A 26,376-nucleotide genomic window follows, 5' to 3' on the forward strand; every position below is an offset into this window, starting at 1 on the left:
ACCTAATTTGTTGCCATCTGTGTTTGCCATGAAATAGTAATTTTCCAGTAATTGTATATTAAAAGAAAATAGGATTTGGCAATAATAATTTAATTCTCTTTGTGTGCTTCTGAAGCTGCTCAGGAACACCATAATTAGCTACATCAGATACTTTATTATTTTGCTATTAGAAAATGGAAGAAATTGATAACTTTTTGGGCATATAAATTTTTTAAAAGAGCCAGGTTGAAATATAAAGTATAAATAAAAGTAATATACAGACAGTTTAACTTCTGAATATAGAGGAGGAATTTTATTAGGTAAAATCAATGGATTAAAAATGTAACAAAAGTTCTCTATGTGACCCAATAAACTCAATTTTATACTAATATACAGAAAACAATCACATTGTAGAAGGCATTTATATCACTTATTGTTCATTACATTTGTATTTTAGTACAGTCCATATTTAATTTCTTTTGTGAATCTAATTCCACCAATTAAAATTATTCTTTACTATATTGATCTGGCACCTTTAATTACTGATAATGTTCTTATATCTGTACCTATTTGTTAGAAATCTATAGTTCTTTAGGCTTCCTCATGCTCCCGAGATTAATTCTAGTTTTGTGTTTTTTTTTAAACTAACACTTTACTTTTCTAATTTGTTCTTTTTTTAAAGTAGTTGAATTCATATCAATTTGAAATTTTAGTGGATTTCTCTTTTCCCTTCTTGTCCACTATCACATTGTAATTAACTTTCTCTGATTTTTAAATAATACTTATTTTTAGAGAGGAGAAGAGAGAGAAAGAAACATGCATGTGCGAGAGAAACATTGATCCATTGCCTCTCACATGCCCGCAACGGGGGATCTGGCCTGTAACCCAGGCATGTACTTTGACAAGGAATCAAACCAGTGACCTTTCAGTTTGCAGGATGGAGCCACACCAGACAGAGCAACTTTCTCTAACTTTAGTTAATCTAATTATTAGAAAGGATCTTCACGTCATCCTATTTTATAACTAGAGATTTTAAATTTACTTAACGTCTGCAAATGCTATTATATATAGTCTAAGAGCTCTTTGTGCAACTCATTAAAATATCTGAATAGGCATAAAAATATAAACAATCCCAAAAATATGACATCTTGATATTGCACAATAAACAAAAATAATAACAATAATAATAATGAATTGGGTACCCAGTTAACGAAAAGTAAAACTACAAATATACTCACAATAAGGAAATAATATGACTAGAAGATTCATATAGTTAAGAAATGTGTTCTGAGCAAATGTATCAAGTTATTTGTAATCAGGCTAAATTTTCACCAAACACTTCATTCCCCATGAAAAGTCTTTAAAAATATGCTAACTGTTGTTTTATTCAATAGTTAGAATTTTATCTTGAAATATGAAAACTGAGAAACATTAATCCTGAGAATAAATGTTTAACAGAAACCCATTCTGTCCTATGAGTTCAAAAGAAAATAATGTGTCTTAAGATACACTCTTTTTGGTTGTCATTTGTGAAAATCTACCACTATTGACAAAATAATACCACTTTTGTTTTTCCTTCAACAGATTTAAAAGGGAGCTCCATTAATATAATCAAGTTTGTAACATATATATAAAGAAGAGCAAATGTAACATTACAGTAAGTATAACGAGATTATCTTGTTAAAATTTGGGTCTGTCTGTACCCATTTTTTATTTATGCTCTACACAGCTTTTGTTATATAATTTTTAAAATTGTCTAAATGCATTTCATAATATATAAACTGATTCAGATTGTTTAAAATTGTTTACACATTTATGTGATCATCTCTATTTATAGTAGCCTAGCAAGCCTTTTAGAAGGGGCTCTTGAAGATAATTAACATATAGTTTCATTTTAGTGTAGCTTTACCCACTGATGTCTTATGAATATTCTACTTTCCTTTAGCAGATTTTCCACAAAAACTAGGAAAGTCACCATGAATCAATTTTGTCACAACAAACTGATTTCAAAGTGATGTTTACTGAGTTTTCTTGGATGCTTGGAACTGGAACTTTTGGGGCTGATGAGGTTTGTCAGGAAGACAGAAAAGATGGTGTCACTTCAGATCTGATATTCCTGGGTCTGGACTTAAAGATTATCTGTTGAAGATTGATTCTTCCCCATGTCCTCTCCAAATTCAGATCTCACTTCTCCAGAGGTTTAGAAGGCCCTATTTCACCACTGCCACACAGAAAAAGACAAAACTCAAGAAAAATAATATTACAAGTTAACTGCCCTACAAGATACAACATAAGTCTTAGATCAGAATTTCATGGCTTTTGGCATCAGGCCAGCACACTATTAATAGAACAAGAATGAAAACAGAAGTGTAGTTCCTAGAACTTAAATTTATTTAATTTCTTCCCCAATGTAACTCATTATACCCTTTAAATATAAGGTGTTCTTATTACTCAAATAATTCTTCAACTGTAGGGGCGCTTTTTTTTTTTTGCCTTGCATGATCTAAGCCAGAATGGGTAGGGCATATAAATATGTAACATAAAAAAAAATAGGTCAGACAGGCAGACAAAAGTAGGGAGGGAAGAAGCATGTAAGTGTTTTCCTTCAAAGAAAAATAATTTTACAATGTTCCTTAACTTATTAATGGCAAATCTGGTTCAAACATATTACATAACAAATTTGAAAGTGAAACACCAAGTGGTTTTCTTCAAATGATAAATACTGTATACACTCTGCAAATGAAAATAAAACACACACAGTTTTCCTTCAAATTTCTAAATTCATTGCTCCCCTAACCTGGTCCCACGATTCTGGGTAGAATTCTTTTGCGCTTTGCCTTAATTTTTTTAAAAAACGGATTATCTCTTAAAATATCCACCCCCCACCCCCCTACCCCCCGCCAATCAGGGGACACATAAGCATTTGAATAAAGAGATGACTTCCATAATCTGTATGCGTAGAATTATTTCTCACCTAAAAATGAGCTCTGTTGATTCTAATTGGTATAAGCAATTGCTTTGAGTAGACTAAAAACAACATAGTAACTTTTAAAAGTTTTACTCGGGACTTCAAAGGCTGTCTACCTAACTCTATTCCTCTCTCAAATAGGTAAGGATAGAGGGTTATATAAATTTTCTCACACAAAATTAATATTCCTGACTCTGAAATAAAATCACATCCTTTACATTTTTTTGGCAATCTTTTGATCCTAGTTTCCTGTAATATCTTATTATAATGGCAATTAGTACATTGATACATTAAATTCAGAGCCAAATACTGAGTTATAATCTTCATAACCATGTTCGTTTGTAAGTAAACTAATGAAAAATTTTAAGTGTCCTGCCCCCTAGTGACCTATGGTGGATTTTGATGGAAAGGCTGAACAATTGTCATTGATGAATCTCAATGATTTTGTTCTCCTGCATATAATAAAGGAACAACTTAAATAGGATTTAAACTTAGTATTAAAGTCAAGTAAGCATGTGCATATGAATGTGTAGGTCATTTTAAATTGGTTTAAAATTAGCATGAATTTATAAGCTGCTATTGTCATCTGTATTTACCAACTTTCTAAATCGTTGTATTTTTTTGCCTCTTGCCAGAGTAATTTTGTAAGTAGCTAAATTTCATCTGGTTTTAATATGAGACTCTCCCCATGTACCAAGTAATTATGTCCGGGAGTTTGATATGCCATGAAAAGGGGCCACCTAAGTGATTATATTGACATTACTCATTCTTCTATTCTAAATTAATAAAATTTGGCAGATGACAGATTAAAATAGATTTAACATAGTACTAAAACGTATTGTATAGGCTGTAGAGATCAGGCAATAGATGCATGAAGTTAAAATTAGATTCAGATGGAAGCTTTCATTAATTCATTAAATAACTGTTAGTTTGCTGGTAGGTTAGGGTAGATATACAGCTGTTGTATCCTGAAATTATCTTTCTTTTATGAGTAAGACGTTTTGAAGATTTTTTTTTCAAAGATTTATTTACTTTTAGAGAGAGGGGGAGGGAGAAAGAGAGGGAGGGAGACATCAATGCGTGAGAGACATCTATCTGTTGCCTCTTGCACACCAACTGGGGACCTGGACTGCAACCTGGGCATACTGGGAACCAAACCAGCAACTTTTCAGTTCACAGGCTGCCACCCAGTCCACTGAGTCACACCAACCAGGGTTATTTATTTCTAGAGACAGGGGAAGGGAGAGACAGAAACATCCACGTGTGAGAGACACATAAATCAGTTGCCTCTCGTTCATTCCCAGCTGGGGACCTGGCCTGCAACCTAGGCATGTGCCCTGACAGGGAATTGAACAGTGACCTTTCAGTTTGCAGGACAATGCCCAACCCACTGAGCCACACCAGTCAGGGCACTAGTGAGACTTTTTCAGTTTACACTAAAAAGCCATAGTTTGTTTGTTTTTTGTAAATCACAAATGGCTAGAAAAAACTTGTTTTTAGTCAAATACTGATTGCTCTATAAACTTTATCAGGTCAATCACAATATTCCTATTAGGGATTTCATTGTTTTTTACAAAGAAGTGAAAAATTTTTTATCCACATCATCTGTGAAGACAAAAAGAGGAAATTGGTTATTCTAGGAGTCTGATTTTTCTTGGGAATATTTTCAAATGGCTAGAGTTACTCATCAGTCTGAAAACCAGTAAAAGGAAATGAGGATTGGTGGGAGAAAGTAAAACATAAGGCCAGGAATAAGGAAAAGAGAGAGAGAGAAGTTCACAGATGTAGAAATATGTAAGTTGAATTCAAATTAATTTTTAATTGAGGCCCAAAAGTAGCTGACAATATTACTAAAGGTTTTAAATTTAAATAAAGGAAAATGAAAACATGTCAGTATTTAATCTTTATTTCCAAAACAGCATTCTGAATGACCCATTCGAATAAGAAGTTTTGTTTTCAACTGATGTATTTTCCCCACTATTACCAGCTACCTTACCAGGCACCGCAGATGACAGGTGATGAACAAGAAGCACAGAGTCTCATAGGAGCTTTATCACATGTGTTCCTAGGCTGAAAAGGCCCTTCTTTGTACTTCTTGGTAGGTGGAGTATGTAGCTTAGTGGTTAAATACAGGAATGTAGAAATCAGATAGGTCTAGGTTCAAATTCCAGCTCAAGTATTAAGTTTCTGTGTGGTCTCAGGAAAAAATAGTCTCTCTGAACCTCAGTCCCCATCTGGAAAATCAGAATGATACTTACCTGGTAAAGCTGTGAGGATTAATTAAAATTACATTATGTAAATCATATAGCAGAGTAGGAAGAGCACTAACTAAATAGATGCGAGTATTACTAGTGAGAGTCATAGGATGGATGGATCACGGGTTTCCATCATGGTCTGCAGCTTCAACTTCTTCATACCAAATATAACTCTATTTGCTTCAGCTCCCTGGCATTCATCCTGTCACCCCCCGTTTACTGCACTTCAGGTATTAAGAAGATAGAAGACATTCCATAAGAATATGTTCCCAGAGGACTTTTCAGGACCCTGGAGTCCTAGGCCTTGGTAATGCTAGGGCGCCTGCAGAGTAGTAGCACTTATCACTGAGAAGCACTTGTTACATAGGAGATGGGGGTATTGAGGAAAAATGAAGAACTGATTAAAGCAGATTAATGGAAATAAAAGAATTTTAACTCATAAAACTCATTTAAAATTAATTAAAAAAACCCAAAATTCTTTATTCTCAACTATGTGTGCATGTACAGATACAGGTTATTTTTCTTTTGGTTGGTACTGATTTAGCTTTTAACAATAATCGTAAGTTTTGTTCAATATAACCATTACACTGGTTCTTTGGGGGATTTTCTGGAGATCTATTAAATATGGAAGTTCCTTAACAAGTGATTCAGAGAAACAAGTATTGTTTTAGCTGAGAAAAAAATTGCCAACTACCACCAGCCTCTCTTCCCATTTTTTTAGGATATAAAAGTTGGTATGTCAAATATTTGGGCATATCCTTGGCATGTTCATAGTTATTGTTTCATTAGGCATTCTGTAGCTCGAATTATTTTAATTAAATTATTTTAACCTATCAAATTACTTGAATGTTTACTCATCTCAGATAATTTCAAATGTTTTTTATTCAGCTTTTACATCTTTTTCATATTTTTGTCTTCAACTGCATTAAATGACTTTTCAGGTCAGTTTATTAATTTCCTTTTTAATTGGTACTGAGTGCCCTAGCAAACTCCTTAATCCTATTATTTTTATAAGTAGCCCCTGGAATCCTTTTTTTTCTAATTTTTGTCTGTACTCAAACTTCAGACATTAAACATTAGCCATGTACAATTTTACTTATGTGATAAGGCATTTCTCCAAATATATGAAGGAGATTGATTCCTTGTCTACTGCTACTTGGTTGTCCCTTATCAATCTCTGAGACACTTAGTGCTGTTTACTAAAGAATTATAAACATATGAGTTGCACTGTAATTGGGGGCAAGCTTGTGAAGCACTAACTCCATTTCCTCTAGAATTTCTTGCTGGAGAACAAAAGTCCTTTTAAACAAGACTGTTTCAAGACGAAAGAGGAACAAGATCGCACACTTATCTATCTAGATTTTCCTTCCATTTTTAAATTGGAGACTGATCGCTCAAATTATAAAGGCAGGAGGAGCACACAGCTTCCATAACCTTGATTCATTGTCTTCACAGCACTGGGAGGAAAGAAGCAATAGCAAGCTACAGAGCTATAATTACACCCCAGAGGAGGGGGAAGAAAAAAATGAGAGGGAATTGGGCTAGACAGAGGTGTTGGATATTTTTCATTCTTCCTGGTTTTAAAAGACAAGTAGCCTTTAAACGAACTCTTTGTCTTAACAAGGAAAACTGTACATTATACTTAAAGAAGCCTATGCTGGCCTATTTTGTTTATACTTAAACAAAAATACTTAAAGGGCCTTGAAATTTTTTTCAACAATTCATCTTAGTAAATCAATTTCTAAATAGCTCATATCCTTTGCTTTGGTGTTCTGTAGCTAGTTCTAGAACAAAAGGTGTGTGTTCTGTGTAACATGATACTGGGAGAAAGCAAGATCATCCAGGTATGGCTTTGTGAAACTATAAACATCTGTTATGTAAAATTAGAGATTATGTCTAATGTTTATATATTTGCTTGCTAATGGTTGGCTATTAGTGCATGTCAAAACACCAAGTTAAGCCCCCTTTCCTAATGGAAGAGAGACAATCCATTAGGAAATGGATTGGTAGTAGTGGCAGTATTTAGAATGAACCCCGCTCTAACGGTGGGAAAGCCACTGCAGTACATTTTGATGAGGGTCATGTAAAAGAGTAGCCCCAAAGAAAATTATGTTTACTATGATTTGTGTAATTTGGAAATTTGGTTTATCTTATCTCTCTACACTATTCTCTGATGGTCTCTGGGTTACAGAACTTTTATCAGGTTCCTATCAGTAATGTATATAGCATATTTCATTTTAAGTTGCATTTCAGATTTAATTACTTGCTAAACTACTGTATCCAAGACTAAGATGAATCACTTTTTCTGCTATGCGGCTTTAAAAAAAAATCATTTATCTTTTTGTGTATTTCCCCCATCTCTACTTCCCATTATTTTAATACTGCACAGCTTCTGTACTATTTCTGTTCTTTAACGCCTCAAGGTCTCCCCACAAACTTCTGTGCTCACACTGTGCTCTAATACTTCTTTGCCAACTAAATCTGTGCTAGTCAATAGATCTCTCGATTCTCTTCAACTGTTCTTTTTATGCAAGTTGTATACAAAAAATGACTTGCATATCTTAAAAATTTGATGTAAAAAAAGCAATGCTGTTCATAATAATCAAATTATACTTTTAAATATAGGAATTATTTAAAATCCCTTTAATTATGAGAAGGGTTATTACAATGCAAGTAATTCACATTAAAATGCATATTATTCAATAGTTATATTTATTGGTGGGTCAGTTTGCCAGTGTTTTAATTCATGTAGACCCTGTGTCAGTAACAACTAACAGTAATGCTCCTTTAACTAAAAAAATGATAAACTATTTCCATTTATATGCTTTGTGATTATATTATAGTCCTCAAATTTTGTAGTCCTTTACAGAAAAAATAATAATAAAACATGGTGATAAACTCCAATTTGCCACAACACATTTTCTTCAAATCTTAAATAGTATAAAACACAAGACATTTTTTGCACACTCTACTTTTATAGAACAACCAGATTTGTAATTGGTTTCTTTATTTTATTAGCTTTATCAATATACATGGCAGCTTTCTCAAATCTCAAAGTTCCAAAAGTATGTAATTTTAAAGGTGAAAAATCATTTTCCTTTAGATGTCATATTCCTAGAGAACTATTAAAATCTATTTATATAAACAAAAATAATTGATAAACTAACACACTTTAGAAATCAGAATATTTTAAATTATTTTAAATGAATACAAGATATGTCTTTTTAATTAACTATCATAGTTAAATTTAATATCACAAAACAACATGACTTGTCCCCACAAATTTCTCAAATGGGGTAAAGTCATTGGGTTTTACACTTAATATAAGTTTTAAATGTGATTATTAAATGATAATATTTTATCAATTATAGGAAAATACTCATTTATAGGAATTTCCTTAGGTCCATCCATCTTTTTAGGCCAAGTTTGAGCCCATGTCAACTTTCAAGGTTAGATTCAGTGCACCTAACCTGCCTAATAAGAATGTGAATTTCACTGATAAGAAAGAGGAATAAACAGTGATTAAGTCACTGTTTAGCTTGGGAAAAAAAAAAAAAGTTAAAAGTGAATGGGATAGATTCAAATAACTAATTACTTTTTTAAAAAATTGTTTTAAATTTAAACAGGAATGGCCAATAATGTTGGATTTAAAATTTCACAGAATAACGTTAAAAAAAATAGAAATAGTGAAGTCATCACCTTATTGATAAGAAACTAAAGTTTAATAGTCATGAAAGGGGTAACAACCACTTGTAGTCTACATTTAAAAGTAATTTTAATAATAGCTAAAACAAACTAAAAACAAAGAATTCTATTAAGAAAAAACAAAAATGATAAACATTTAATAACACCTAAAATATAGATACTTAAGATCCTAAACAAAAATACTTAAAGTAAAAGGGCCTTGAAATTTTTTTTCAACAATTCATCTTAGTAAATCAATTTCTAAATAGCTCATATCCTTTGCTTTGGTGTTCTGTCTGCTAGCAACTAAACATTAGTACAGTAGAAAATGACTTATGTTCTTTTCAAATGCTTGGCATTATAATGTGATCTCATATCTTTCCTCAAATTAAATTTTGCTCCACATATTCCACATGTATACAGATGAACATCCATGTGCTGTTCCAACTGTTCATTATTTGGGAATATCTGAAAGCAGACCTGGCATATAGTCTCACCAGCAGATAAATGAGAAATCATATGCCGTACATGGTCATGTTTTCTGAAGTTTCCTTGATCACAAATGGAACAGACATACCTGGCCATGCCTTTGTGCATATCATTGTGCAGTCGCAACTGACGTTCTCTTAAAAACTGCTTTCCACATGTCTGGCACACAAACTGTTTTTCCTTCGTATGAACAGTATAGTGTTCTCTTAGGTGACACCGCTGATAAAATCCTTTTCCACACAGATTACAAAAATGCTTTCGTCTGTGATCTCTTTCATTTTCTTCCATGATGGCACTCTTAAACATATCTTGTTCTAGGCAGCTAGACATATGTTCAACCACTAGATTTTCAGTTTCAAAACGCTGGCCACAATTAGGACACCGAAAAGGACAGGCAGAATGTTTAAATAACTGCTTTTTTTGGATACTGTTTATCTGGAAGTGATTGTCCCTAAAATCATCCAACATTTCAACAAACATATCTCTTATTTCAGACTGCTCATCAGGATTCTCTTCCATGTCCATTTTCTCCTCAGTATTTCCTAACCCATTCATTGTCAGATCTTGGGGTTCTCCACATCTTTGAGCATGTTCCTGAAGTTGTCTACCCTTCACAAGTATTTGTCCACATTTACCACATGCACAGATATTTTCAATGTGTTTGGCTAAATAATGAGATGACAGGTCCTCCTCAGTTATTGTGAGTCCACACAGCTCACAAGATGCATTTTCAGTATCTTCTTGTACTGGACTGCTGTTGTTAGGAGCCCTCATATTTTCTAAACCACCTCTTTCATCAGCATTTATTGACATCCGAGGTTTTAGCGTTTTCCTACCACTTTTTTTAATACTCACATCTTCTTCAACATAGTATCTATAAAAAGGCTCTTCAGGTTCATCTTCTAATTCATCGTTGTCAGTGGATTCATTACAATCTTTATCAGTAACTTTAATAATGTTAAAGTCTTTCAGTTCATCTGTAGGAATATCTTCTGGCTCCATCTTGATAATGATTCTTTTCCTCTCAGCAGCTCTGCTTTTTTCTTCACTGGCTAGTTCAGACTCCACTGTGCTACTCTTTCTGCTTCCAGTGGTTGAAGTCGAATCATCAGCAGCCTGGCTTGTGTCTCCTCTATATTTGTCTGTCTGTGCAGAAAATGTCTTAGGAGAATCCTTTTCACCAAATTCAGCCTTGATACTACTGTCTTTTCCATCTCGAACATCTACTATTCTGTGATAGGATCTCGTGTTTTGATACGAATGTCTGTTAGTACAGGTTAGCACATGCTCATCTAATAATTTTTCACAGCTAAAGCCAAATCCACAACTATCACAGGTAAAACTTCGTCCAAAGCGTCGTGACACACGTTCTTTTGGAGTAGATAATTTGGACACAGAGCTTTTTTTACATACATCAAATAGTGGTTCAGGAAAATTACCCAATTGTAAAGACTCTTCATCAGGCTCTCTGTTATGTGGTGTATTAACTGTTGAACTTGGCTCTGCACACCACCTATTGGCTTCATTGCCATTTCTAGCCACAGTATCTTCATACATTCTTACCCCAAATATCATTTTGCTGTTCTGTTTGCTAGAAGCAGAAGATGAGCATTTTGAACTAGAACAATCTGCATCCTGTATGTCTTCCAAGCAGTCAGGAACATTGTACAGCTGTAGGTAATTCATTGCCACTTTAAACTGCTCAAAACTGGAGGGAGCTGTCATAATTTTCCCTAAATACATAAATTGCAAAATGAGATCAAAACACTCAGCACTAATTTTCATGTTGCTGAGATTCAGTTGTGCAGTACTATGCTGATGGTTCATGAAAAACATTCTAAAATAGGAGCTACAAGCAGCTAGAACAGCTTTGTGCGCTTGAAAGTAAATGTCATCAATTGCAATACAGCAGTCACAGAGAAAGCCCCATTCCCTTTGGTTGTTTAGCTGCTGAAGAACGTAGCTGCTGTGGCTGGGCTTTGCCATCTTCATTAATTAGAGACCTAAGTAAAACAAAAATATTACAGTCAGACAAGATATCAGAAAAGCGCTTCAACAAAAGAATAATTTTGATCATGATTTGTAACTTTGCTATTATAATCAAGGTATGAACAGTCTTCCCTTCCAATGTAGCAAAAGTCAGTAATATATACCTGAATCATTTTTTTAAAAAAAATTTATTTATTTTTTAGAGAGAAGGGAAGGAAGGGAGAAAGAGAGGGAGAGAAACATGGATGTCTGAGAGATACATTGATGGGTTGCCTCTCTCATGCCCGCAACTGGAACCTGGTCCACAACCCAGGCACGTGCCCTGACTGGGAACCAAACGAGTGACTTTTCAGTTCACAGGCCGGCATTCAATCCACTGAGCCACACCAGCCAGGGATGAATCATTTTTTAAATTTGAAGATACCCAGCCATTTATTCGAACTACTCATTTTGATTTTAAGAAATACAAGCAAAGGTATCACAAGCAAAATATCATCATTTTGGTTTCATTACAACTCTATGGGGGGAAATGTATATTAAATTTTAAAGGAAAAAAGATAACAAGTTTAAAAGTACTCAAAGTATATATGCCCTGGCTGGTGTGGCTCAGTGGATTGAGCACTGGCCTGCAAAATTAAAGATCACCAGCTCAATTCCCTGTCAGGGCACATGCCTGGGTTGCAGGCCAGGTCCCCAGCTGGAGGCGTGTGAGAGGCAACCGACTGGTGTATGTCTTGCACATCAATGTTTCTCTCCCTCTCTTCCTCCCTCCCCCTCTCTCTAAAAATAAATAAAGAAAATCTTTTTTAAAAAATAAAAGTACTTAAAGTATATAAACAATGAAAGTAAATAAAATAGTAACTTGAATATTAAAAACTTCTTAGATGATGGATATAAAGAAATTATTGCCCATTTTTAAATATGATAAGGACATTTCCGTTTTGATAAAAAAAAATAGCCCTTATCTTTTACATATACATACTGACTTGTTTATAGATGAAATGATATATCTAAAATATGCTTGAAAATAATACAGTGGGTTAAGGGCTTGTATAGATGATGCAAGACAGGTCATGTACTGATAACTACTGAAGCTGGGAGACAGTTATAATTCTATTTTGTATGTTTGAAAATTTCCTTAGAAAAATTTTCTAAAATTATTTTTATTAAATTACATGGAAATGGCACCAAGAAAATAAGTTTGATCACAGCTTTCTTTCTCATTATATAGGAGTAATAATTCTGTAGAGTTAGAATATAGCTGTCTTTCATTGCTTGGCATACACTTTAGGGCATAAAGAAGCAGTGGGCCTATTTGGGAAGAAGGTGTTTATCTATAGATTGTAAATTTTTCTTAATTTTTTTGATTGTTTAAAAAAACTATACAAAAGTAACACATGCTCACTGAAAAAAATTCAAACATAAAAGTATATAAAATAAAAACACACCTTAGGCTGCATACCTCTTCCCAGAGGTAACCTCTCCAAACACTCTGGATTGTATATCTTCAGATCAGTTTCTACGGATACATACAGAGTCAACAAATATTGAGTACCTACTATGTGCCAGGCACATAATTTTGGTTTAAGTAGTGTATTTGTTTTTTAAACCTAAATGCTATCATAATATAGTACTTTCTGCAACTAGTTTTTTTCACTTAACAACATATGATAGACATAAGTACTTTTAATGTAGGGAGTTGACTTTGGGTTAAAAAGGAGAGGAAAATATTAAAAGCACTAGAAGTCCCACCTATGATATCACACAGCTAAAATAAGATCCAATTTCAGCCTCAATTTTTAATCTGTATACATAAAACTTCAGAATTTGTTTACCGAAAAACAAGTTTCTACACAATTTGAACATAAAAACATTTAACAAGCTCTTCAGAGAAGTAAAATGCTCACTCCTCAGTTTCCAAATACTTCAATCCTTATAGTAGTTAAGGAAGTCTTTAAGTTTACTTACTTCACATGCTTTTAAATCTGTTTGTCACAAATCACATGTGGATTACATACTCCTTCCCTTTTCCCTACTACCTAAAGACTCATCCTGCCCCCTTTTTCCTGCCTAAAGATAGAGTTGCACAGCCAGGGGTGCATGTGAAACTACTGTTGAAACACACTGGTGAAATGAAGGTGGCTTATAATGAGAACTACTGCCTTCTTGAAATTTCAATCACTGTGCCTTTTCTATAAGCTAGATCCGGTATTTCAAGTAGGTACAATATTTCAACCTTTTGTGACTCAGGTATCTACGCCCAAACTGTGAGGAATCGTGTTCAGTATGTACCTAAATACAAAAAGCAATTTGTGTACATAGGTTTTCATCAATGTGTTATTTATAATTTGAAATGCCTGGTAATAAGGGAATTGCTAGTCAACCAAGATGAATCTACATCCTAAAATTCACTGTCAGGCAATCTTTAAAAACTGTATTTATGAATGAAAATTGTAGAAGAAAATGAGAAAAGTGTAACCCCAAATTGACTTTATATAGGATGAGATTTCTAGGTCTCTAGGCATTTTTGTAGAATTCAAAAAGACTTTTAATGAATAATAAATCAAAGAGAAAAAGGCAGAGGGATGGCTATTGTCTCAAAAAAAACCCAAAAACTCCAGTAATAGGAGTTGTTTAAAATGGAACAAACTCGTCCAAAGGATAATGAATGCCCTGTGGGGAAGCAAGGACAAATGTTGTTGAGGACTGTATGGTATGGTGAAAAGGGGACAGGCTTTGGATCAGATAGATCTGAGTTCCAATCTAGCATTTGCTGCCTTGGGTAACTTTTATTCTCACTGACTGCAAGTTTCCTGAACTGTTAAAGTGGGGATAGTAATAATCAAACATGAGGATTCATAGAAGCAATGTATACAATGTACAGTGCTTGGTATGTAATAATTAATGGAAGTAACTGTGACAAGTGTATGATTGTGATGCTTATATTAACTATCAGGAGTTAAGTTTGACTAGATAGCCTTAGTTTCCTTCCAAACAGAAGTCTAGTAGCACAGAAGTCAACAGTTAATCTGTAATAACTTTCATGTTTTAAATATCCTGTGCTTGAAATGACAGGAAGAGCCTAAAGGTCCCAAGGACTTTTCAAATTTAAATGAAAAGCAGGTTTATGGTCAGCAACCAAAATTAATGCAACTATATAGAAGACCAAGATGACAGGCACACCTGTAGCTACAGTTGCAATCAATTCAATTAGTGAAAATGCATACATTCTGTTAACACAAACAAAACACTAAAACAAATAAGAGCATCAATAGCGCTACAATGTATGCTTATTAATTCAACAAATATTTATTGAATATGTTAGTATACCAGATACTGTATAAAGTACTGAGAGTAAGCAATAGCACAGGTATTCTGTAATCTCAAGGATACATTATGCACGAGAATTCTGACTTTCTCTAGGTTAGTGACTTCATTCAACATGTACTCAGTAAAGTGTCTACTCTGTGGAAGAAGGCATTGTGCTGTGGTGGAAAGAACAAGGGCTCCAGGTCAGACAGGCCTGTGTATGAAGCTCACTGCCTCCGTATGTCTATTTCAATCTTCCTATCATAGAGCCGGAAACTGAAAAAGTACTGTCTAAAATTAATGCTAATACTACTGCTTCAAGGCTGACCTAGAACCGTAGTTTCATCAATGTCATTATGCAAATATCCAAGTTCTGAGTAAGAATAATTTTAGGTAGACTGACTTTTAATAGCAATCATTCACATATCAGTACCAGCAATTCTGTTCACGTTATACCTCCTTCGGAAAAGCTTTAAGAATGCTTAACACCAAAAAAAAAGGGGAGGGGGAGAGTACAGGGTAAGGGATCTAAATTCCTGTGAGACTTTAAGCTTATCTCTTGAGAATAATTTTTGCATTAAAATTTTATTGAATAAATTTCAAATTCCAAAAGAAGTTTGCTCTTTTCAAGATTTTGATATCCTTAATAATGCTACTAAAATAACTTAGTAAACTTTGTTATAGTAAAGCTTGTAAACAGTTTTGAATAAAAGGATTATTATATTTCAGTTGTCCTTGTGTTTGTAACTGAAATCAGTGGTTGCTTTAGTTTGTGTCACTAGCTTCATCACTGGTGGAATAAATTTATTACAGCTAGAAGCCAAGGGCATGGGACTGAGAGCAGAAACTTCAAATGAGATCTAAAGACAAAGGGTCGCCTAAGGATAGGACACCCAGTGCGCATGCAGTTCTCCAAGAAGAATAAGGAGTTACACAATGCAAAATTTTTACACTGGATTTTTAAAAATTTAGTTTGAGAAAGTTTACCAGCTCATGTTAAATTTAAAAAACTGCCACCAAGCACATTACGCAATTTAGATATTCACAGACTTTCACAACATAAAGAGATCTAATCTAGTCCCAATTCTTATTTCATAGAAGAGCAAAGATCTATGGCTGTTGAATAAAGTATCAAAGGTATATAGTTAACTGGTAAAGTAGGTACTAGGACTCCTGACTACCCAGATGGGTACTAACCACTGTACAGTAGTCACTGGATATTCCTTTGTACTAGGCAGTATGCCCTTCTCAAAGAATACAAGGATGGTGCATGAGTCCTTAACACAGGGCTTATTGGCCAGGTGCTCTTGCACTTGTGACTACCCCCATCTCAGCTCTATCTGTAATATGATTCTATCCATATATTTGCACCTAATCTTATTCAGTAGACATCTTCCCTTAATTGTACTGTGTAAGCTATTTTAGTAAATTCTCACTGACATAGTAAGATTTCAGAAATACTTTTCCTTCACTGCTAAATCTCTAAAGTTGGAAAAAGTTTTGCTGGGTGTCCTTTTGACCTAGCCTTAAGCAGGTGATAATTTAAGGGTCTAAAAATAAGCATATAAAAGTGGATGAAGAAGTAACTTTAAAAAAAAAAAAAACCTATGGAGTTGACCCTGTCTTTAAGGCAAATAATCACTCTCTAATTTGCGTCAAACTTGCATTACCAAGGAGGCCCCTGAGGACGATTTGTACTGCCTCAGTGAGTCTACAGCAGAGCCTAGCATCAGACTCATTCAGCATGCTGGTCTCTGGACTACTAAAAATTACCTCTGGACCTTTAAACGTGTGTGTGTGTGTGTGTGTGTGTGTGTATGTATATACATATATTCATTTCCTTGTATGTATTTCTATGTCTTATTGAATATGTACACGGATTTGAGAGCTATAGATTAGCTTTTAAAGAAGCCTGAAATATAATGAAAGGATTCTCTCATGTTTATAATTCAGAGTATAAGAATGTATTGAACACCTACAATAGTCCTTATGCTGCATAGAGCACTGAAGTAGAGGGTGAAGGATGGTATACGACAGAGCTAATTACATATAAGGGATTAAATTTTAAATCAAGAAACAATCTGAGAATAATTAAGCACTAACCTATATTGAATAAAGTTCAAGAGGAGTTTTGTACGTTTTAGGAAGGATATAGGATTTAAGTGAAGTCTTGATGAATGAGTAAAGAAAAAGAGAAAGCAGAGTGTAGGGAGGAGAGGGAGAAAAGGGAGAAAAAAATGGAACAACTGTAATAGCATAATCAATAAAATATACTTAAAAAAAGAAAAAGGGAAAGGCATTTCAGTAATCTGTATTTGTCTATGTGAAGAATTAGGGAGAAGTAAACAGCAGCAAAAACAAAGTTTGAATATGTGATGGAAGGGAAGGAAGATTTGTTTTACTGGCCTTACTATCACTGTATTAGGGTCTAGTCTAAGAAAATGTGTGTGCATATCATATGTATTATTTATAGTATATATACATGTAAATATGTGCGTAATTGTATTATTTAATCCTTATAACAAACCCTAAAAAGGAGGTGATGTTTTAAGACCCATTTTTCAAATAAGAAAACAGAGGCACACAATATTATATAACTTTCCTAAAGCTATAGAGGATTTGGTAAGATTAGAATACATGCAATATGACTCTTCAGTCTGAGATCATGGCCTTAACAATTTTGCCACCTATAAAAATGAAGTCACCTCAGTAAAATTTTTCCCTAGAATGCCATTTTCTAAGGTATGCAATCCAATTTCTAAATTTAACTTTAATTAAATTCTCTAGGTTTTTCCCTAGAGATTTCCAGGAAGAACCAGTTGTAGAGGCTCCCAAAGATACAAGGTTTCACTTCAAGGCACTTAAATGACAGACTGACAGGCATTGTCAAGTTTAGAAAATTTTATTCACTTTTTAGAGCAGGCATTCTGACTTGTTACTAGACTATACACTCAGTACTTAGTATAGGAAGTTCTTTTTTGAAAAAAATTAATTGGACAGATTTGAGAGGAAAGGAGAGAGAAAAGTAGATTTGTTATTGCATTCATTTATGCATTCATTGGCTGACTTTTGTATGCACCCTGACCAGGACTGAACTTGCAACCTTGGTGTATCGGGAGAATGCTCTAATCAACTGAGCTACCCAGCTCGGGCAATACTGGAAGTTTTGAAATTATAATTGAGTTATGATTCTAAAACTTTATTTTTAAATTAGTTATTTGGAACTTGAAACACATATTTCCATAGAAACAATGCTATAAATGGTGGCTGGGTTCTATGCTCACATGCTAAAATCTTTAAAAACCATCTTGTGCTGTCATATCATTTATGTCATTAGCACTAACGAAGGTACTGTACAGCTGTGCCTAACTGAACTCTCAAGGATGAGGATGAGGCATGATGGCCTTTGCGTTTGTTCCGTGCCTAGCACACTCTTTCCACATGGCTGGCTCTTAATGTAGGCTTGTTAAATGAAAGTATTAACTAAGAGCCCAGGAAGCAGACGCCAATGGATATTAATACCGGCTCTACAACTAAACATTTTTCCCTTCTAAACCTACTTTTCTCATCTATAAAATACAGATAATCATACTTTTTATAGGACTCTTGTATAAATTAGAGACAACAAAACTTGTCTTTTCAATCCAAGCATAATAAAATTTTCTTAAATATGTTATCATTGTGAACACAGTTCATAGAATTTTATGAAGTGATCAAAAGTTCAACCTGCTCCTTTGTGGAGAAAACAAACTGAGGTGTTTCAAGGTTAAGTGATACGTTTAAAGTCACATCTAATTTTGGTGGCTGGCAGGATAGGATCTTGGTCTCCTTAATCCTAGTCTACGGCTCTTCCTACTATTCTAACTGCAGCTCCCAAGTTCAGCACACTAGGTTGCCTGCTTTCTCCTCTGCATCAATTATGCTTTATTGAAATACAGGAGATATTCAAATTTTCAAGGGTTGTTTACACCTAACAAAACAGCCTGAGACTATTATGCTTGTGGAGATTGTGGTTTCTTGGGTATTTTTTTGTCTCCATGTGTGTCAAGCCAACTGCTGTCATTTCTAAAAGGTGTGCTGAACTCTTGCTGCCCACCATTTCAATCTCTTATGGGTTATAAAATTAAGACAAAAATTTATCAAAACTGAATCTACTGAATAAATAATTTTCTGTGAGAACACAGGAAAATGTCCTGTGAGTAAGATAAAGTTTTAACTCCTGCACTTTGTTTCATCTATTTTAATTGCCGATAAGCAACAAATTGCATTAGCCTTTTGCCCCAGCCCAGGGTACTCGATTCCTTGTGAGTGGGGTGTTTCTGTAGTTCAGCTGCATTATGGGTCTAGGAAATTAATTAATCCACACAGAGAGTAAAGGGAACATTGAGGCTTCTGGAATATTCCTCTTTCCCTCCAAGAGTGGAGGAAGAAAAGTATTTAATCCAAGTTTTAATATTTTGATTAGTTTATTCTAAAGAAACAACATGGCCCCTTCTGACCACCAGAGGGCATTGTGTGAACAGTAAGCTTCTTAGCAAAACCAGCTTCAGAAAGGCCCTTTTTGGACGCAGCCTTTGTATTCCTAAAGTTCACTTTGTGGAACTTCTACCTATTCCAAAGTACTCACTCTGTGACTCTGGGACCCACCTAAAACTGCTCTTCCACCAGTACTCTCTATCTTAGCTGACACCACTACACACTAATCACCCAAGCTAGTTCCAAGTCACCTGGGACTCCTTCCTCATAATTAAGTCTTGCCAGTTTTTCTCATTAAATACTTCTCAGATCTGTTTCTATTCCATCCCTACCTTCTCTGAATTCCTTAGGCCTCTATAATCACTCCTGAGTTATTACAACAGGCTCCTTAACTGGTCCCTCACCCTCAGAGGACTCAAGAAGAAAATCAGACCCTATCATTCTTCTGCTTAAACCCTCTATAGTTCCCTTCACATATCCTCAGGCTAAAGTATGAACTCCTTAGCAAGGCATACAAAGCCTTCTTCGCCCACCCATCTAGTCTTCTTTGGCTACTTCCTGCTTCAAATTTCATGTTCAAGCACAAAAGACAAACATAAAACTGCTTCTTTCCCCAGCACCCCCCATTTCTTCATGTATTTTTTTATGTCTGTTTTTAGTCATACTGATTAGTTCTGTCTGAATCTCCCATATATCATTTAATGATCAGTTTATCACCTCCTCCAGAAAGCCTTCTGTAACAACACCTCTTTCTCCCACTCTTTTAGGTTTTGATATTACTCTGTTTTATCTCATTTTGTATTTATTACACTTACTTCAATCATCAGAACAGCAACATAAAGTGGGTATTAAAGCCTGGGTTCAAATTCTGGCTCTGCCACTTGTTAGGTGTGACCCTAAGCAGGTTGCTTCACCAACCTATGCCTCAATTCTCATCTGAAACAGGGATGGTAATCTTTAGACTTACTGTAAGGCAATGTCTGTCACACAGTTAAAAGTGCTAAATAAGAATCAGCTACCACAATTTTCTATGTGTCGGTCTCCCCTCCAGATTATAAGCAACTTGAAGGCAAGGTAAGCTTTTTCTCAGCAACATACATGTATTCAGTAAAAGCTGCTGAATGAGTAACTGGTGAGGGAGCTCAATGACGTTGGGAAGGCCTACCCATTTCCTTCTTTCAGCAGATACACAATACAGTTTTTAATTGTATTGCTTCCAATTTTATAGCTTATTTTTTAAATGTTTAATTCTAACCAAAACCCTGAAAACTTCACATTTTTATCTAATTAAGTCAATGAAATGAAACAAATAAAGGGTATCACAAAAAGTATGCCCATTCTAAGAAGCTTAACTACATTTTTAAGCCTTAAATCTATTTAAGAATTAAGACTCACCCTCTTCCTAAAGCACCTAATACAGCAAAGCCATCATGCTTTCACACATGCTATTCCCTTTGCTTAGAACTTTTTTGATGTCCAGTTCATTCTCTTTAGGAAGTTTTTTTCTGATCCCAGAGTAAGGCAGATGCCCCTTTTCTGTGCTTCTAAAACAGCCTGTACCTACCACTACAGGGTGACAAATAAAGTATCATCCAATGTGGGATGCTATATCTATCACCACACTTATGGCAGGGGATTATAATTATGTGGCTTTCCTGCTTTGCTGTAAATTCCTTGAGATTAGGGCACTGTCTTAATCATCACTGTGTCCCTGAACCTCTAACAGTTGCCTGATATTTGGTTTATGTTTGATCAGTTTTTGAATAAATAAATGTTGAAGTAGATAAGTTTTATTTTGCTCATCTTTTTCCCTCTCATTATTTAAATCATGGCAACTTTTATATAAAAGGTGGGGGCCGAGTTGTATGTGAAACAGTTTATTCTTGTATTATTTATTTATAGCATACTTTTAAAAAAATTTTTAGAGAGACAGAAACATCGATTTGTTGTTTCACTTATGCATTCATTGGTTGGCTGCTTCTTTTGTGTGCCCTGACCAGGCATCAAAACCACAACCTTGGCAAATAGGGATGATGCTTTAACCAACTGAGCTACCTGTCTTGTATTATTACTTATTAATTATTGTATTATTTTCCCATATGAACTGTAAAGCTACTTTTGCCCTACCCTGTAGTAGCCAAAAACTTACAAAGGAATTTCCCATACAGTATACAACTGATTCTCACAACCCTGAGGTAGGTATTTTTATTAACTTCATTTTGTAAATGAGGGAACAGTTCAGTGGTTGATATCAAATGCTCATACTGTAATTAGAAGACGAGTCTCAAACTATCTTTTGATTCAGAGCCCTAGGCTTGTTTTTATAAACGAGACAACACTCTAGCAATGACAATTAACTCAAGTGCCCCTTTGGAATGAACATTCTAGGCCTCCCAGAGTCACCCTATTCTCATACTGACCCAAATGGCAAGCAGAATGCCTACCCCTTCCCCACCTCCTCTTCCATCTGCTGACTCCCACTGCCCATGAGGGAAAGCCCTTACCTACTACTAAAAATTTAACAGAGGGTAGAGCTCTTCAGTGTTCTCTCAAAAGGATTACATACATCTCAGACAACAAACAAACTCTGCTTGGTGATTTACCTCTTTAATTTTCCAATTTTATTTTGAAAATCATTTTAAACAAAGTAGAGCAGTGTAAAAAACATGCATATCCCCAGCATCCTCAAATAACCAGTGTTGTGATTAAATATCTATGTACTGTCCCGGCTGGTGTGGCTCAGTGGATTGAGTGCCCTGCCTGTGAACCAAAGGGTCACTGGTTCGATTCCCAGTCAGGGCACAAGCCTAGGTTGTAGGCCAGTTCCCCAGCTGGGGGCACGCGAGAAGCAACCACATATTGATGTTTCTCTCCCTCGCTGTTTCCTTCCCTTCTCTCTCTAAAAATAAATAAAACAAAGTCTATGTACTATTTGGGGGCTTTGTTTTCAAAGTATCATCAACTACTTCACAGCTCATTCTTCTTGAATATACCAGGTTAAGTAATGAGTGATTCTGCACTTTCACTAAGATCGCTTGTAGTTACTGTACAAGCCACAATATAAATATAGTTAGAAATCTATCTTAAATATGTACTACCTCCTTCCATGGCACATCTGAAAACCACAGTCATTAATCCCTGTCTTTCCTCTAATTTTCTCTCCTTGATGCTTGGCATGCTACCTCTGGATATAGGAACCCCTCATCCTACATCAGCACAGGAATATCTTGGCAGTGGTCTTCATGGCAAGTTCACCCACTCCTTCCCAACTATAAATTATGATACTCTCTACCATTTGAGGTTTTTATTTTGTTTCAAGGAGTTTGGCTGGTATAAATCAACCCATGAGAGGCTGGCCATCAATATTAAAACAGTGTGAGAACTAGCATTAGCCCACCAAGGTACAGTAAGTACTTCATTAGGACAGACCTAAAATAGCAGCCCTGTTATATTTAATCTCTCACATCTGTTACTTAATCCCAGAATTTCAAATCAGCCCAATGCAAAACATTTCCCTTTCCTCTACCTGGTCAATGCTCACCAACCTGAGAGGTGAACAAAGAACATAAACCCATGAATCATCTGACAGGCCATCCCCAGGCAGAGTGAGGCATGCACAACAGCACACTTACAATCAAATCTTGCCTTCTCTCATTTTACACAAGGAATTGACTGTTAACAGTGATTATCTCTGGGGAGTGGGAGTCAGAGTGACTTTCATCTTTATATTTTATGTAGGTTGAATTTTTATAAAGAGCATGGATTTTATAATAAAGTATTTCCATTTTGAGAAAAAAAAAAGGGGGGGGCATGAATCACCTTTAATTTGGTTCACATAAGAATATAAGAATTGCCCTGGCTGGTATGGCTCAAGGATTGAGCGTCTGCTTAGGAACAGAAAGGTGCTGGTTTAATTCCTGCGCTCCTGTCAGGGTTGCAGGCCCATCAGGTCCCCAGGTGGGGGCGTGCAAGAGGCAATCAGTTGATGTTTCTCTCACACGTTCATGTATTTCTCCCTTCCTCCCCTCTCTCTAAAAAATAAATAAAATCTTCTTAAAAAATTGAATATAAGAATAAATAACAAGATAATTTCAATATTTTATGGTAAGAAATACTAGCACAAGAAGAAACTATCAGGAGAAAACATCCTATAGAGACCAAAGTGACCTCTCAAGAAATTGTTTCTCAAATATACCTCGGTTTTTGGGGAAGACAACAGATTTGTAGCTTAATAAAAAAAGCTATGGAAAATTTTCCGTATTTTATCCCAAATGGTTTCCTTCCCTTTTGGACAAAAAGTTAATAGCAAAGGCTTAGCACTTTTTCCTAGATGAAGGAGAAGCCTGAAAGTAAGCACTTTTCTCCTGCACATTCGAATGTGAAATGGTGCTATAGTACAAAAATTTAAGTATAAAAGTAAAATCAAAACACAAGGTCAAAAACCAGTGGCTGAGACTGTGTTGTTCATGCTTTACTAAGGTCCTGGTTAGACATGGTTTCTCTTTTCTCTGACAATGATGCACTAGCTCGCCCACACCTCCACCCCAAAGGAGGCCACTATATTGGAGTGAGAAGAGAAAGGCTCCAGGAAAGACCGCTCAACCTCAGTTATTCTATAAGATGAAAATTTGGTAGTAATAGAGAAAACTTTTTAAATGAGTATAAGATGTTATTTGAAAGCTCTACTGCAGGCTGTCTTTATTAATCTTTGGAAAAGCACTTCATCTCCACTATGTTTCAATTTTCTCTGTTTAAGATGATGAAGCTACTATCTATCCCAAAGCTGTTTAGCTATTAAGACTACATCAGCTATCCAGCAAGTGATTCAAAAGAAAAGTTTTGAGGTTCTGACGGCCAGTTCTCTGTCAAGTTTCATCTCTTTTTTTTTTTTGTATCCCAATTCTCATCATATCCATTTGCACTGACAAAGTTTCACAGACCTAATTTCACTGTTTCAAAGGAGAAAACGGTGATTGCTTTGATATTATCCCAAGAACTGCATCCTTCACCAACTCTGTTCCAGAATGGCTTGAACTTCAGCTCAAGAAACTGATTCTAAGTGTCCTCAAAAAGCCTGGGGCCTCCTTGGGTTCGAGTGTCAAAGGGAAAATTTTTCCTGGAATAATTTTCCTGCCGTGATACTGCATGGAAATACACTTAGGCCAGTGGAGAATCTGCGCGTGCCGACCACGCTGATTTAGAAATATTACTACACACATACCAATGCCCTACTGTCTCTAGAAAACGTCAAGGACTTTCATCAACATCTCCCTGGCGCTCCTAATCTGGAAAATGTCATGTCAGCCTTTTAGATCATGCAGACGCGTTGGTTAGATAGAATGGGGGAGTGGGAAGGAGACTGAGCTCAAGATCCAAGCCTACATATTTTACTGGTAATGACTCCCGATCTACATCCAACACATTTACCGAACACTAACAGAACTTCTAGTAAGCGCCCACCACGGGAAGCGAAAGCACTTTTTCCCAGGAAAAAATATCTTTTCCACTGAAAATTCCCAAACCCGAGACCTACCACTTTCTACTGAACAAAAAGCTTGTGTGCCGGCAAGAGGGGGTGGGAAAGAGCGTGGCAAGAATTTGCACGGCTCTTACGCCTCCTCCCTCGGAGCGCGCCCAAGTCTGCGGCCTCAGGCTCCGGGACACTTCCCCCCTCCCACCCGCCGAGGAGCCGCAGCTGTAAGTTGAGAGAAGCGGGCTCTAGGCACGTCAATCAAACGGGTCCTCCCGCCTTCCGTCTACACCTCCCTTCCCTACCCCCCTCTTAAAAAAATAATAATAATAATAAAGGTAGATAAAGAAAGGGAAAAGAAGGTAAACGATGTGGGAACTAGTCTCCGCGGGGGCTTCTCCTCCGACCGAGGGAGGCCGCACGTCGCGGACCGGACGCGCCGGCGGGCGGCGGGATCGAGCAGGCGGCCCGGCAGCCGCCAGTAGCCGGGTCTTCGCAGCGTGTCCGCTGCGCTCGGGCTCCCCGCACGGGTCGGCGTCGTTCCGACCCCGCACTCCGCCAGGCCCCGCGGCCCGCCGCTCTGAGGCGCGGGCCAAAGTTGCGCAAATAGTCCCACAACTGGCAAATACTCACCGGCCACAGCGGGAACCGAGGTTGCGGAGATTTTAGGGAGTTTAAGGCAAATCAGCCACGGGAAAGGCGGGCGGAGGCGACGGGGCCGCGAGCTGCAGTGGCGGCGAAGCGCGGGCGCTCGGGCTGGGCTGCGCGGAGAGGTTCTGGCTCTGCCAGGGACTGTGCTGCAACAAAGGACTTCCGCTGCCGCACAGCCGCGCCTGCCGCACCGCACTGAGCCGGCCCCGCTTACGCGGCGACTCCGGGTCTGCCCACCAGTTCGCTGCGGCGTCCGCCAGCCTTCCCCTCCCTCTCGCCCGCCCACCCACTCCGCCGCTGGCTGCTAGGGGCACCCGCGGTCGCCTGTTTGTTACAAGTTTCTGCGTCGGGCTCTGAGGAGACCGGCGCAACCCGCACCGCGGGGGCCCGGCACGGCGGTGGCTTGACCACCCCTCTTGCCCCTCTCCCAAGGGTAGGCTTGGGAACTCCTCCTCTCGTTTGCACAGCTGGATGGGACTGGGCTACTTCCGACTCCCCAAGGGCTAGATGCTGCTTTCCCACACTGTCCAGATGTCAGACCCCTGCCCGGGAGGACCCAGCAGCTGGGCCCTGCCTCGCGATATGTACCAGGCGTTCTAGGGGTACCGGCAACCTCGTCCAGTCCTGGACGTGTCCAGTGCGTTCAGGGTCGCCCATTCCTCACGCTCCCCCCACCCTACCTTCCAAGGGCCCGTCGGCCTCTGGCCTTGAGTCACTTCCCCCGCCATGCTCCACCCCACCCAGCCAGGCTCCCCTAAGCTCCCGGGGCTTAGTTTCCCTGGCCCCGCGCCCTCATCACTCTTTTTTAGGACGTGCGGACGCATCTTTCCCCACCCCCACTCCCGAACTGAAAGGGTGCCCATGCTTTTGGACATTCTGGGGAAAGTCCCCAGGTCACGCGGTTGTGTGTGGGAAGCATGTAACGCCCAGGCTCATCTCCACGCTTCCGCCTACAGAGTCACGACTGGGGACTGTGGCGGAGGCGGCCGAGCGCGGGCCAACCCCTCCTGACCACTAGAGCGGGTGGGCGGGCTTGCACGTAAGCACGCACGCACACCCCGGCCCCTGCGCTCCCCGTTCCCGGCTACCGGGCGCGCGGTCACGTG

General features: G+C 37.3%; 1 protein-coding gene across 4 annotated transcripts; it reads right to left on the bottom strand.

The window, feature by feature from the left end:
* Positions 1-1,301: 1,301 nt before the first annotated feature.
* ZBTB1 (zinc finger and BTB domain containing 1) lies at positions 1,302-25,484 on the bottom strand. 4 transcript variants are annotated; one of them, XM_054567449.1, is made up of 3 exons: positions 25,253-25,484; positions 9,464-11,378; positions 1,302-2,200 (listed from the first exon to the last, which is right to left on the bottom strand). In XM_054567449.1, exons 2-3 carry the CDS (start codon positions 11,365-11,367, stop codon positions 2,164-2,166), a joined length of 1,941 nt encoding a protein of 646 aa, XP_054423424.1. In that variant the 5' UTR covers positions 11,368-11,378; positions 25,253-25,484; the 3' UTR covers positions 1,302-2,163. The 4 variants fall into 4 exon arrangements, with proteins under 4 accessions (XP_054423424.1, XP_054423423.1, XP_054423422.1 ...); XM_054567448.1 differs by lacking the exon at positions 1,302-2,200 and adding an exon at positions 5,043-5,181; XM_054567447.1 differs by lacking the exon at positions 1,302-2,200 and adding an exon at positions 12,813-12,883 and having other exon boundaries at positions 8,583-11,378.
* Between the last annotated feature and the right edge of the window lie 892 nt (positions 25,485-26,376).

The sequence above is a fragment of the Pteronotus mesoamericanus genome, unplaced genomic scaffold, assembly GCF_021234165.1.
Source record: "Pteronotus mesoamericanus isolate MK-2021 breed Mesoamerican mustached bat unplaced genomic scaffold, CSHL_Meso_final contig_182, whole genome shotgun sequence".
NCBI lineage: Eukaryota > Metazoa > Chordata > Mammalia > Chiroptera > Mormoopidae > Pteronotus > Pteronotus mesoamericanus.